Here is a 14482-nt window from a genome sequence, read left to right on the forward strand (position 1 = left end):
TGTGAGGCCAAGAAAAGTGGCACTTTCAAATGGGCATCATGGGTAAAGGTGATCACAATTGTGGGGAAAACACACACACACAAGATGGAGCCCTGGTGCCATTTAATATTGTTCAAGTGAATTTTAAAATGTATTGATAGATACTTTGAACATACTCCTTTTTTTTATATTTCCTCCGGTCACCTGGTCACCATGCATTAGTTGGCAGCCAGAGTTTTTGCTATAGAATTTGCTGTGTTGGTCCTTCTGGTGAGACCAGCCTCAAAGCCAGTGGTGGTGGGGAATTTTTAAGAGCCGATCTTAAAATTTCAAAACTCTGGTGGTGCTGACAGCGGCAAAGGGGGAGGCAGGGACAGGTGGTGGTCATAGTTGGTGACAATGCAGCGCCTGGGTTCTGTTCCTTCCTGTGTGGAGTAGGGCCAGGACATCCCCATCCTGCCCAGGGAAGAGAAGAAGCTGCAGCTCAGGCAGCCTCCTCCTCACACCACTGCACAAGCTTTGTTCCTGCCTCCTGGACCACGCAGGAGAAGAAACAGGGCAGGCAGCTCCTGCTGTGGACCAGGGACCCTCAGAGGGCCAAGGGAGGCCCGAGCCCAGGGACCTCATGGAAGTCACCGGGGCTCCTCTGCTACTCTGGTGGCCTGACTGCCACCGTAGTATCTCCCTAAGCCGCTCTCCAGGCCCGGGTGGGGTGCAGGGCTGTGAGCAGACCCGCTGCTCCCCACGTGGCCTGCGATTCAGTGATACGGGGACTGTGGCTCCCAGCCTGGCCCTCTGCCCCTCCTGGCATGTACAGGCCTGGCTCCGCCTCCCATGGTCCAGGCTGGCGACCTTGGGGCCCCCTTCACCCCACTCAGGCATGATGGACACGGGTCCTCTCGGCAGACCTGGTGGACAAGGACGAGGCCCCTGAGGAAGGGAGGGATGGATGAGGATGCCAGTGTCTGCTCAGGGCACAGCACAGAAGCGGGCACACTTGGCACAGGAAGTCAGCCTTGCACGCAGCCAAGACGACGCCCTGAGGAGACCAGAGATTCTTTGTGGGCTGCAGCTCTGCACCTCTGTTCCTGCTTACCTCCTGCACCTGCACAATCTGCAATCCACAGGCAGGCGACGCGCTCCCTCATGCTCCCTGTCCGCCCCACGCAGGACCCGGCTGGGGACCTGGGCCTCGCTCTCCCAGTCTTCAGCCTCTCACCCCGCCAAGCCCAGGATGCTCTACGCCTGCTGCTGTGGTGCTGCCTTAGCCTGCTGCCTGAGTGTACGAGTGACTACAAGGATAGAAGGCTCTCTGAATGTCCTACGTTAACTTACCCTGATATCAGCAAATAAATCCAGTGCAGATTTCCACGTAACCAGTTCCAGTGTATGCTGAGAGTGAGTGAGTCCCGTGGCTGGGCGTTCTCCTGCATGGACCATACTTGCCCTGCTTTTATTAAGAGTGGGAACTGTCAGCCTTTCTTCCATGTTTTATATCTCTGTATTTTAGCTCAGGCATAGCAAAGACGTGTTTACAGTCTCGGGGCAAAGACTATTAAATGTGAGTGTCAAGAATCCGTTCCATTGTGCTCAGAAATCCTGTTCGGTTCCTCCTGGTTAAGACCGACCGACCTGCTCAGGGCGACGATCAAGGAATGATGTACATGTGTGCTTCATCCTTTCCTTCAGCGCAGACGAACAAGGAAAAACAACAACTGAGCCACAACGCACAATGCGTTGCGCACATCTCAGTTGTGAGTCCCCAACTTCCCGGTGAGGCGGTGCCCTGGCCAGTTCCTGGGTCCCCCGCCCCGAGCGTGGGCTGCAGAAAGACACCTGCTGTCACACACCTGGGGACCAGATGGAGTGGGGCCGGGCAGCCGCACCAGCTGGAGGACAGCGGGGTTCCTCACCTGAGAAGCCTGAAGTGTAAACAGAGCGAAACAAGAGCTACTGGGATGTGGGGAGATGGGTCTTCTGCAGATGGAGAGAGGGCTGGAGGGAGGGAGGGGAAAGGGACATAGGGAGAACCGGGTGTGTGCTGCCCCCGCACCAGCTCCCCACAGGAATGAAAGCCCCCTGCGCTGTACACGTGGACTGGTAAAGCTTCAGAAAGGACAGCCGCCTGCATTCGACTCAGAGACCCCAGCTGAAGGTGTGGGTAGAGTGGATACAGCAGCTGCTGTCACTTCAGATCACCCCCGACAGCCACGCCTATCCGAAAGGGCACGGCCTCCAAGTCTAGACACCCAGGCCTGCCTGCGGGTGCTGCCTTTGTTTTCTGGCCACCGGCCCTTTCCATGGGCTCTGAGGAGCAGAGCTAACCCACTCTGAGGTAATCAGACTCTGATGCAATCACGCCAGCCAAGGAACCTTTTAGGAGCTCATAGCATCTGATTCTGCATTTACAAATCAAGAGGCTTCAGTTTAATCACTGGATTCGGATCTTTCCTTCATACTTTTTGCTAGCTCACGTCTGTCGTGCGTGGCACTAGGTTTCAGTGTGACATTATTAGTGCATGCGTGTGGCACACTTGGCTCATTTCCAGCCCTCTTCCCTCTCTTCCTCTCCTGGTTCCTTTCCTCCTTTCTAATAGTCTCCCCTCTGCTTCCACATCATCTCTTCCCCTTACACTGTGGGTGCTACTTACACATCTCTAAACATTTAGATCTCCCCGGTGGGTCCCTGTGCGTCTGCTTGAGTCTGGAGGCTTTTCTCAGAACAAAGGACAATCGTGAAGTCAGCTCTGCAGCGTTGTCTGGGCAGCACTGCGCTTTGTGGCCATGTATTAGGCTCCTGGCCTCGGGAGCATTGCAGCGTTCTGCAGCACAGCTCAGAAGAGTGGAACAGCAGCAATGGGGTCAGCGTGCAAGGAAGAGTCCCACTGGTGTCTCCGTCACGTGGTAACGTTCTGACTGCCGATACTTGGGTCAGAGCATGAGTAGGACGCCATGTTCAGAACATAAGGCAGGTTCACGGGTGGAAATAACAGAATCTGTTAACTTGGTTGAAATGAATAAGAATAATAGTTTCCCTTCTGAATTAGAGACTAAAGCATTCATTTGTTAAAATGATCATTTAAGATGGCAAGCTGTACACACCTGTAATCCCAGCACTCAGGAGGCTGAGGCACGAGGATCGCTGTGAGTTCGAGACCAGCCTGGGCTACATAGTGAGTTCCAGGTCAGTGTCAACTATATGGTGAGACCCTGTCTCAATAAACAAACAAACAAACAAACAAAACAGACAGCAAGCTGTATGTTCTGAGAACGCATTCTGCATGACTTCCTGTAAACTGGCTTTGCATTTTTGCTCAAGTGAATGTGTTCTAAGTTGCCTTCCCTCAGACAGGAAGATACAACTCCTGCAGTATAAATTTCAAGGAAAGTTATTCGTTTGTTTATTCATCCCCCATGAGACGTGAGCGATATTGTAAATAAATTATTGTAAAATCATGACGAAGTACTGTTCAGGTTTAAACACGGCTTACACTCCCTATCAGCCATGGTTTTTGTTTTCCTTTTACACTGCCGTCCAGTGGATCTCATCCCGTGTCTAGGAAGTTCATGAACATTACTCAGCCACGGCTTCGTAGAACATCCAAGTGTGTCAGCGGGCGCTGAGCGCACGGATGTACGGATGTGGGTGGTGATGAGAGCTGGAAACCCGGGTGCATTTAGGAGATGCCTGGGGCACTGCAGGGAAGAAGAGCTGACGGAGGGAAGGGCCGGAGACAGTGCCCATCGCAGCCCACAGCACATTGGAGAGCAGCAGTCACCAGGCTCCCCCGAGGAGGGACATGAACCTGACACCCAGTGGTCAGGCCAGGCCACCTTCCACGGGAGGTGCCTGGCAGGGAAGCGGACCCATGAGGCCTGCAGCAGGCAGCCTTGGACAACCGAGGTTGTGCTGGGCCGGCCCCACCCTGCACCCTGAGTTCTGGTATCAAGCCCTGGAAGCAGGAACTGTGCGTAGTGTTAGAATTGCTGGAACAGAAGAGTCAAGTTTTGGAAAGAAGCTGACTTGGACTTCCGGTCCATCCTGGCCCGGTGGATTCCAACTGTAAAAAACAGCTTTTGATTCCATGTGCATCGTGAAACCAGCATTAATTTGAGCAGCAGCTTTCACAGAGCAGAATGTTCAGCTCAATTTGAAGGATGGAGAGTTAATTTTTACAAAGGAGGCCACAGGTCTTCACTTTTAGAAAACAGAACACGGGGGTGTGGTGGTGCGTGCCTCTGATCCCACCACTTGGGAGGCTGAGGCAAGAGGATTGCCACAAGTTTGAGGCGAGCAGCCTGGACTACATAGTGAGCTCAAGGCCGGCCTGAGCTACCTATAGAAACCCTTCTCGAAAACAAGCAAGCAAACAAAAAACAAGACAGATCCATGGCTACTGTGATGGCAAGTAACCGTGGAGATGTAGACCCTGCAGTATGAATGGAAAACATTGCACCAATAAAATGGGAATCATCTTCTTGAGCATGTACATATCTGCTTCCCTTCACTTATATTTTTATTTAAATGTTAATACTATGCGACATTCTCATCATTTCGTTTCAGGGGCAAGGCCAGCAGGTGAATCATGCCAGTTTCGTGTTTTCTTGGTATTTCCCCCAATGCCTTTACTCAGTGCTGGCCTAGTGCTGGCCCTCCTGCCTGTTGGCCAGTAGTGGAGATGATAACCACTCTGGTTATTGCAGCATTCAGGGTTTTAATCTCTGTTCTGCAAGAGCAGGGTGCAGGGAAAGCAAACCAGGAGGGTGCTGCATTCTGCTGGCGATCTCTGCTCTGCAGGAGTGTCACCCTGGAGGGCCCTGTAGTTACTGTAGCGGGGCAGCTCGGCTGCCCGCGTGGGCCTGCGGCTCTGCAGAGAACCCAGGATTCAGCACCCGGAGCTCTGAGCCTCGGGAAGACCATTTAGTCTGCTTGCTTGTTTGTGAAAGGGAGACCCCGGTGGGAGGAGTGCACGAGATCTCACACGCAGTGCACACATGTGCGTGCTCACCTGTGCGTACACCTAGGTGTTCCCGGGCGTGCAGCGAGCACAGAGAACCCTGTTTGTCGCCGGAGCCAGTGTGAGGTGAAGGGCACTCGCTGCCAGATGCTCGCCCTGCAGGTGCAGGGCCGCCCAGCCGCCTCCCCACATCAGCGTCAGTGGGGAGTGAGGCCCAGAGGGGCGCCTGTGTGCTGTGTCTCCTGCGCTGCACCTGGGCAGGGCCGTGGATAGCTCGGCGCCCTCCTCACAGGATGACTGAGACCTCACTTTCCTGCCAGAGCAACTAGGAAGCCGGGGGTGGTTAAAACTCACCCTACCTCGGAACTTCACAACAACTGTGTGACACCATCCGCTGCATAATTCGTAAGTTGCAGTGTGAATTCCACTGTGCATCTACGCATTTGGCTTTTGCAAAAGGAGCACAAATATATCCACTAAGCACTAATTCACATTTTCTTCTGAAAACATTTCTGTCATCACTGCTATCAATTAGCACTTAATCGCCTTTAAAATCGCTGCACGCTGCCCAGATCATAGGGTTTCATAGAGACTTGATGTGTGCTGCTCTCCAAAGGCACAGACTGCATAACAGACAGCTGACTGCACTTCACTCACAGAACCTTTAGCGGATCTGATTTTGGATTAGCATCGGTGTTGTATGAGCTTCTATAATATAGAACACTTCCCGGAGAAATGAATCCCTGGGGTTAGCAAATGTCAAGAAATTGAGAAGTAGAGTCAAAGCACACTTTAAAAATGTCTAATTCCTCAAAAATTATGGGGAACAGTACAGTGTCCTCAAAAGGTGAGGTGGTGCTCCATCTTGTGGCTGACATAGAAACTGCAGTTAACCTCTAACCCTGCGAAATCACCGTGACCCTTCCAGATTTTCAAACTTTTTGGAGAATTGCTTGGTTACCATCACTATCGACAAACTGGCTTCGAGGACATGGCTTCTCTTCCATGACCAATGTCCAAAAGAATATCAGAACTGAGGGTTAATCTGAGGAACTTTATTCTTAGCCTTTTGAAGCCGTGAGCTTTGCCACCTAAGAACACAGGCTCAGGGCAACGAGGATATCACCTACAGAAGCCTGGACCAGGCCTCTGCTTCCTGCCTCTGGGGAGAGAATGTACCATGTGTGTGCGTGTGTGTGTGTGTGTGTGTGTGTGCGTGCATGTGTATAGATTTCCTCCACTTAGGTGGAGTGAGGAGCCTGCATGTCATTTTAGTAAAAGTGGCTACAATTGGAGACGCCATGTACAGTGCGAAGACTTTGCATTTGGACAGAGTTATGTGAAACATTTAACGTGGTATTAAAAGAATTAGTCATGGTGGTGCCTGCCTGTACTGTAATGTGACACTCTGGTAGGCTGAGGCAGGAAGATTGCAGGTTGAAGAACCGTCTGGGCAACTTGGCAACTTTTTGAGACCCTGTGTCACATAATGCTTTTAAAAGGCAGGAGCTAGGGATGGAGAGAGAGATAGAGAGAGGGAGACAGAGAGAGAGAGAGAGAGAGAGAGAGAGAGAGAGAGAGAGAGAGAGAGACAGAGAGAGAGAGAGAGAGAGAGAGAGAGAGAGAGAGAGAGAGAGAGAGAATGAATATACGCGTGCAGATAATGGAGAATTCCCTACGTCTTTGTTATTACTCCCATTTCATTTTTTAAGTGGGTGGTTTAGTAGGAATTCTCTCTCCTGTTGCAGGTCATGTGCATCTTAGAAGCCTTTGGACATGCCAGGACACCACTCAACGACCTGTCCAGTTGCTTCATAAAGTATTTGGAAGTACAGTTTAGTGAGACCAAGAAGCAAGCGACTGGAGGTAAGTGTGCAGCTGGAGAGGCAGGCTTCCTGCACCGCTGGAGGGTGTGCATGGGGCCCCAGCACACACCCTGTGGGGGCACAGGCGGGAGAGGCCAACAGTGAACCTTCAGGGGCGCAGGAAGCCTACTGTTGCTGGGTGTGTGGTGATGAACTTGCTGGGACGTCTTGGAAAGCTTTTATCATCCTATTAGGAGGATCGAGACTCGGGTGCACGGAGGGGCGTGTTACACGGGGGGTGCGCAAGTGTGTACCTGGGGCTGAGGTTGTGAATTCCAAATGTAATGTACTCTTAAATGCAAAGTGAATCTTTTTCTGATGATTACTGTATAAACTGTGTGATAGGAAACCAAACCCAAGCCAGAAATAGCTGGAGGGAATCATACTTGTTGAACATGAAAGCGAATTTAAATACTCAAATAAATCTTAACCTTATTTAGTTACTTCACTCAACACACAGTGAAATCTATTTTAAATAAAACAATCTATTTTAAAAATGACTGAATTAGAACAAATCAAAACATTAAAATAATCAACAGTGAAATTTAAACGGAACCTATTTCTTGTTTGAGTTAAATATTTAATGTTTGTTTTATGAAAATTCTTCATTTAAAATTCAGCTAATTTAGAACCCACCCAGGATTTTATATCTTTCCAATCATGCAAATTAATAATACAAACACAACTGTGGATGGAATACCTAATCTACATGGAGAAATCATCTACTTTTACAACTTTTGTAAGAGCTGTAACGAACATTTGCTAATTATAAATGATTTTTGAAAGCATTCAGTTGCATTTAGCTTTTTGACTACCTTCCTTTCTGGAAAGTTAGTTTTTACTGTAATTTAGTATTTGTCAGCTTTTCATCAAATATCAAATACCTCAGAAAAACACTGAAAGGAGGGAGGATTATTGTGGCTCACGGTTTCAGAGGGTTCAGTGTGTGGTGCCTGGCTAGCGCCAAGAAGAGACATCACGATGGAAGGGCTTGGCAGAGGACAGCCGCTCACTCACAGCAAGCAGGACCAGAGGGTGAGAGGAGAGCTGCAGAGAGACCAGGGATCTAGGGACAGAATATGCCCTTGCAGAGCACATCCCCTGCTCCTCCAGCCAGGCACCACCTCCTGACACAGTCAGCTGCCAAGCCACCCGCGGATTCATCTGTTGACGAAGTTTGTACCGCAGGATCCAGTCATCCTGCAGAATCCCCACCTGTGAACACATGAGCCTCTTGAAGGATATTTTTGATCCAAATCATAAAATCTAGAAACAAAAAGAGCTTTATTTTGAAGCAAGTGTAGGTAGAAATCTAATTTCTGCTAAATGAAACTTGATGAGTAACATGCAAAGGCGGAATGAGAAGCAGTTGTTTTAAATGTGGCATTCAAGTGCTGCAGGGAGAGAGTTATCATCACTGTTCCCCTGAGTCAGTCCTGAAGGCCATCGTCTAGGAAGAGCCCAAGAGGACCGTCTTGAGCCCTGGCCTGGACACCCAGCATTCACACTTCTGCCCGGAACAGGCCCAGACCCGCTTTCAAAGAGGAGCACAGCTTGTTCTTGCTCTTGCTCCAGTGACAGCTGGGGGGCCACGGGCTCTGGGTCCGAGGCCCAGAAGGCTGTGTCCTGGCCTCTCACTCTGGGGTGGCGTGGCTGTAGCTGTGACCCACGAGCGTCCTGACTGACCTGAGTCTGTGCCAGTCCTGAGCCCGAGGGCTTGGCTGGGCTGCATTTCCCTCAGCCTGCTCTGTACCCGGCGGAGGTGTACTGGTGGCCCCTGACGGTGGCACCTCTCACGCCTCCAGTTTTCCTTTCTTGTATCTGGGCGGTGAATGTGTCCCTGTCTTCAGGAACGTTCACTTAGGAAATAGTGGTATATACATACGAAAGAGAACCGGACAGCCTCGGCAGACCCCAGGCCACACCAGTCACCCACAGACACCACCAGCTGGCAGCTTGTGGCCGCACACCAGTGGGACGCTCGTGCACACCCATAGCCATGGACCTGTGAGTCGGAGCTGTGAGCGCAGTGGAGTCCGCGTGCTGTGCGGCAGGGTGCATTTTTCTCCTCGGGAACTGGAGCTGGGCTCGGGGAAGCTCTCCCTGCGCTGCTTTCTCCTCATTGTGCTCTACTTCACGGCCCCTTCACTGCTGCTCATCCCTGCTTGAAGGTTTCATAGCTTCCTCCTGTGCTCCTTTAAAAACTTCACCAGATGCTTCAGTGATTATCTTTATGGGTTTTTAAAGTTGAGAGCAGCATCACCGCTTGGGGGGAAGAAGCCGGTGCTGTGTGAGACTCGTTAATAAAAGTATATTCCGTGATGAGCTTGGGTCTTCAGGACACCCAGCGCCCTGAAATGGTCGCCTCAGAGCTCGATTCCTTGTTTCCTGTATTTAAGAGGAAACATCCAGAGGATGCCTTCCAGGGGCACAAAGCAACAGGCAGGTATTCTTGGGAAACGAGTGCCCTGGAAAAGGAAAAGCTTGGAGCTGCAGTGAGTGTCCTCGCCTCTCGAGTGCCGCCTGGAAGGGCCTGTGCTCAGGGGCGTTGTGTGCACTGCAAGTCCCTGCATCACTGGAACACCCACCCAGCTCAGAGTTGCTGTGGCAACCGCAGGACGGAGCCCCACCCAGAGTGCTCCTGACGACCCAGGACCGGGTGTCTAAAGACGCTCCGGGGGCCTCACACTCCTGGACCCAGCCATGGGACTGGGCCGCTTGGACCTGTCCCGGGTACCCTTGGCATGGAAGCCGTGGAGTTGGGCCCGGGAGCTTCAACATCCTGGCACTGCTGCCACAAGCTGCACAGACCAGGAAGAGCAAGAACGCGCGCTGCTGGCACGCTGGGGCTGCGGGTTCGAACTGTGGGCTCCGCACAGCCCTAGCTCACCTGCTGTCTCCAAGGAGGACACGTCCTGCCCGCCTGGGCTTCCCAGCGCTCACGGCTGTCCCTCAGTCCCTGGCCTGAAGATGGCCCGCTCCAGTCTCTGCCTCGGTTTGCAGTCTTCACCCTGTTTGTCTCTGCATCTCAGCCCTAGTTCCTCTGCTCTGGCCCTCCCCGCAAAAGTCCATGCACAGGGCTGGGGAGGACCTGCGGGCCCTTCCTGTGGGACACAGTGCAGCCCGCAGCAGAAAGTAAGGGAGACTTTCCTGTCCAGATGTACAACTGCTTGAGCACAAATGTCTTCTCAACTCAGAAAAATGGACAATGGACACTTGAAGAGCCTACTTCTGAATAGTCTGTTACCAAGAATCTTTTTTTTTTAACCAAAAGATGCATGAAACTATTCCACTTTTAAAGGTGGGCAGTCATTTGGATTGATCCCATGTAAAAGCTTTTTGAGTTTTAGTGTTCACTTAAATAGCTAACCAAGTTGCAGTAGGGCTATGGTAGGAAATGCAGGTTGAGTACATGTGGGAAACAGATTGATTTTCTTCAGAAAGACTGTTACTTCCTTAAATTATCAACATGTATAAAACCGTTCTTACCATTTTATTAGACAGGGGCATTACTGTACTAATTTAAGATGGATAGATGCTGTATGTTTTCTTTACTCTGACTCCTACAGGGCTACCTCCATTCACAAATTTACTTCTTTCTGAGATTCATTTGCAACCAGAATCGTGGATAGAATTAAGTTCATGAACCCAGGTAGCATCGTCATGATACTTTATGATTTAGTGACATTTCTTTCTCAAGGACAAAAACCACAAATAATAACAGAAAATATCAGGCCTAGTTTTGTGGAATGCTAGCTACAGAAAAGTTCAGAATGTCTCTATTTCAGAGAAAATGTAATTAATAAATAGCATTCTAAGCTGGCATTGGGCCCGGTATATTTCCTATCTGAACATTTATTTAATAAGGGATAATTCCTGTCCCCATGTATGTTCCCGCAGGCTTCACAGTGCAGTGACTTATAAAGTACCTGCTGTCACCCACAGACAAGTTTATAGGAGGTCAGTCCAAAGGAGGAGGAAAACTTTGCCTAAAAGCCTTAGTGTTGGTCACTCACGACCTCTCATTTGGGACTTGCGCTGATTTGCCAGGCCTGCTATCCCCGTCCAAGAGGCTTTGTTTAGCGCTGAGGTTTACGTGGCCTGAGGCACAAAACCACTGGTGAAGTAACGCAGAGGCGGTGACAGCCACCACATTCCCAGGGCGCCTGTTCTTTTAAGGAAATGGGAACAGAGGTGGGATTCACTCCACACCCCACGCAGACCTTTACAGAGTGCGTGGAACTGTGGTCAGAGCAGAGCGGACTTCCAGACTGAGCAGCAGAGTCATTCTCACCATCAGCACGTGGCTTCCTCGTCCATGATCTTCGAAGCCTGTGAGGACATCTTCGTTCTCATAGCACCCAGGTGGCTCTCGGTCATCTACTTCAGTTGCCTCACAGCTGCCGAGTCTTGGGAAGTAGAAAGCAGGCTCCCGCAGTCTCCTCTTGAGGCTGCTGTGGTGGAAAGGGGCCGGTGTGGATTTCACGCCTGAGGAATGGGTGCATTTTCCTCCGCTGTAGGATTAGAAAACTGAGGACTCTGCACCCACCTGTGTTCCTTCCCACTGTTTCATTCGATTGGAAATGAACCACTTTTGAAACATTTCTCAGTCTAACAGAACTGTGAGGCCTAAACACAGTCATGTCTGCAAAGAACAAAGGCCTGTGGGCAAGATGATCTGGCAGAGAGAGCATCTGAGAACCTAGTACTCAGTCCCGATCTTACTGGCACCTACAAGGCCCAAATCAACCAGTTCTCTTACCCAGGTGAATCTGCTCAGGGAGTGACAGCTTACTTTTCAACCTACGAAGCAGTCTCTTCTTCTGGAATATTTATAATTGAAGAAAAGAATACTCACCAAAGACCCACGGACCTTCCGAAAGTCGTCCCCGGAAACACAGGGCTTTACTGTCCTACGTGGCTGCTGTGCAGGATGGATGGTCTTCAGTGGTCCTGTTTCCTTGCCTTGCCTTTTCTATTGAAACCTGACCTCAGGGGTCCCCCAGACAGACCACAGAACACACAGAGAAGGAGCAAATCAGCTTTGGCTGGTGGCTTCAAGGGATTCAGCTCACCTCGAAAGAATTGAACAGAGGTATACTTCCATTTTTATACCTTTATGTTCATTGGGGGGAAGGAACAGCAACCACAATCACTGGGGAAACAGCCATCAGTCTAAGCATAATTACACAAGCAGAGGGGCAGTGAAGGAGTAGCAGGGGGTTTGGCAGGGCTTTCTGAGATCGCCTTGCTCTAGTGAGTTTGCATTGCAGCAGTGGCTGTAGTTATAATACATCTTAGCAAGCATAGTTATGGTTAAGCCATAGCTGCCCACTTTTACACCAGGAGACGGTGTCCACCCTAACTGTAAAGCTTTCTGGTGAAGGACTGAAGGAAGAGGGCTGTCCCTGAGGGCAGACCTTTCGGCACCCCAAATGTGCACAGCCAAATCCATGGCTCCAGAGTGCAATTAGCGAGGCCAAAAGCAGATGTCATTGTGAACCCAAGTTCCCCAGGTCCCTGGGAGGGGAAGGAAGCCATACCGAGAGCCGGATGTCCTAGGCCAGACCCTGGCCCTCCTCTCGAGCTGCGTAGCTTTGGGCAGCCGCTTGACTTTCTGTGCCTCAGTTTCCTCATTTGCAGTATGAGGATACTCGGCACCCCAAACTCTGGGTTCCCAGGAGGGTCAAATGTGTCAACATCGCTCTTTGAATCTCTTACCATTGTCTTGCTCTTTCCCTTTTATGCCACATCTTATATTCTTTCCCCTGATGTATGCTGGACTCACTGAATAGAGGGCAGAGGGGGACCAGAGCCCCCACAGAGAATGGGATAGTGTTGGCTTCTCTGTAGGCTGAAGACTCAAATTTACGCTGACAGTGACATGTACTCAGCACGGGAAATGCCTTCCAAAGAATGTGCCAAGGCTGGATTACCTCCTTAGGAAATATCGGTCAACCTTTAGCGTTAACCCAAATGAGATGGAAAACATATTAAGGTCTTTGCCTTGGATGTTGTTCCAAGTCCTGACTTTGAGATAAACCTGTTATATCAGGAGCACTGAATACTCATCTCCCTTATTCTGATGAGTCACCCTCAGCACGGCATTCTTCACCGGACACCTGTGCAGAAGTCCCAGTGAGATCAAGGACCTTGTCTCAAGGGAAGAGCAGGGCAGGAGGAGCCCTGGGCTCCGGTGTGCAGGGGACGGGGAGAACCGACAGGCAGTGTCTCACCAGCCCCACAGCAGGTGCTTTCCCTCGACGTGCAGGCAGATCTGCAGCATCCACATCTTTCCTCCCATGTCCGGGATGGGAAGAATCAAGCTGAGAGGGAGTGTGGATCGGCACGCTGAGGAGCAGGGCCAAGCCCTAGCTGTGCTTCCCACTTGAGCCCGAGTTTCCCCTGCACCACCCCAGGATGAGTGAGGCGTGAATAGGAGGCAGGAGGACATATGGGGGTGTGAGAGCAAGTGCCACCATCCCTGTGCCCAGGACGACTTCGGGGCTGCTCACTGAAGGCTGAATGTATCACTGGTGGGCGGGACGCCGGGAGTGGGTGTGGGGTTTTAGGGTCAGTGGGAAGGGCAAGGTAGGGATTCTTTCTTGGAGGAGAGAGAAGTTCATTTCCTTCACTTCTGTTCAAAACAAACTGATATAGTTCTAGAAAATGTCTGTATTGTCCATTATGTCCTCCGGTCTGCTGTCCAGTGTACTGTTTCAGTACAAAACAGAAACATTCACATGGATATTACTCACATCAGAGGGTTTTCAAAACCATACAGTCTTAAGAACTCAGCAGCATAGAGAATCCCCTTTGGCGTGTGCATACTCCCTTGCCCTGGTCTTGGAACCTCTCGGAAACCCAGTGTCTGTCCTTCATTTCAGACACACTGGAAAGGCCAGGTCTAGTCCCTCTGGAGCAGGAGGGGTCTGGGGCCGGTTTGAGTCGGCTTCTTCAAGGCTTCCTTTTCTGACATCTTACTGATCCAAATCCCACTGACCCACAGCGATTGCATTTGCATGAGAGGAGCTGACTAGCTCAAGTCACCGTGATGCGGCTTTTGAGTTCAGATGAAAGGTCCCGGAGTCCTTTGTGAGTGAGGCGGGGTCAGGTTAGCCCTGCACGCTGCCGGAGGGGAAGTGCTTGGCCGGTCCCCTGGGCAGAGATGTCCCCATCCCAGAGCGCAGAAGCACGGAGGCCTCCCAGCCTGCCCGTCCCCCTGGATGTGTCCTACTTGAAGACAGTAAACAGTGGTACAGCCGGAAAGTTTGTGTCACGCGTGTGCAGATTTAAAACATTCTCTCGAGCAGTATTTAATTTCAGGATGAGTATCGTTAATATTAAACAGAAAACGTTTTCAGCCAAAAATGAAAGAAGAAAAAGGCAGGAAAACTTTTAAAGACCTCAACCTGCAACTACTGCCTGGGTGCACATCACACGCCGTGTGCACACACCCACCCTGGCAGTCTAACTGCGCAGCACTGCCTGTGTCCCCTACGCATCCTCCCGAGGTCCCCACAGCTGTGTGACACAGAGTGAGCTCTGACCTAACTACGGTGTGTGGGTTAAACACTGGTTCCTCAGTTCTAGGCTGTGCTCACACAGATGCACTGACAAAAGAGAAAGTGGTCATTCGGGGAGGAAGAAAGTAATAACTCGGAAATCGCAGTACTTTCT

General features: G+C 50.8%; 1 protein-coding gene across 1 annotated transcript in view; it reads left to right on the plus strand.

Moving 5' to 3' along the window:
- Myo16 (myosin XVI) overlaps positions 1-14482 on the plus strand; it is a 378094-nt gene that overhangs the window by 162375 nt on the left and 201237 nt on the right. Inside the window, exon 15 of the mRNA XM_010619995.3 lies at positions 6686-6803. Coding sequence (XP_010618297.1) covers positions 6686-6803 — 118 coding nt within the window. The remainder of the gene's footprint in view (positions 1-6685; positions 6804-14482) is intronic.

This window comes from Fukomys damarensis, unplaced genomic scaffold (genome assembly GCF_012274545.1).
Source record: "Fukomys damarensis isolate Sample0158 unplaced genomic scaffold, DMR_v1.0_HiC HiC_scaffold_6, whole genome shotgun sequence".
Taxonomy (NCBI): domain Eukaryota; kingdom Metazoa; phylum Chordata; class Mammalia; order Rodentia; family Bathyergidae; genus Fukomys; species Fukomys damarensis.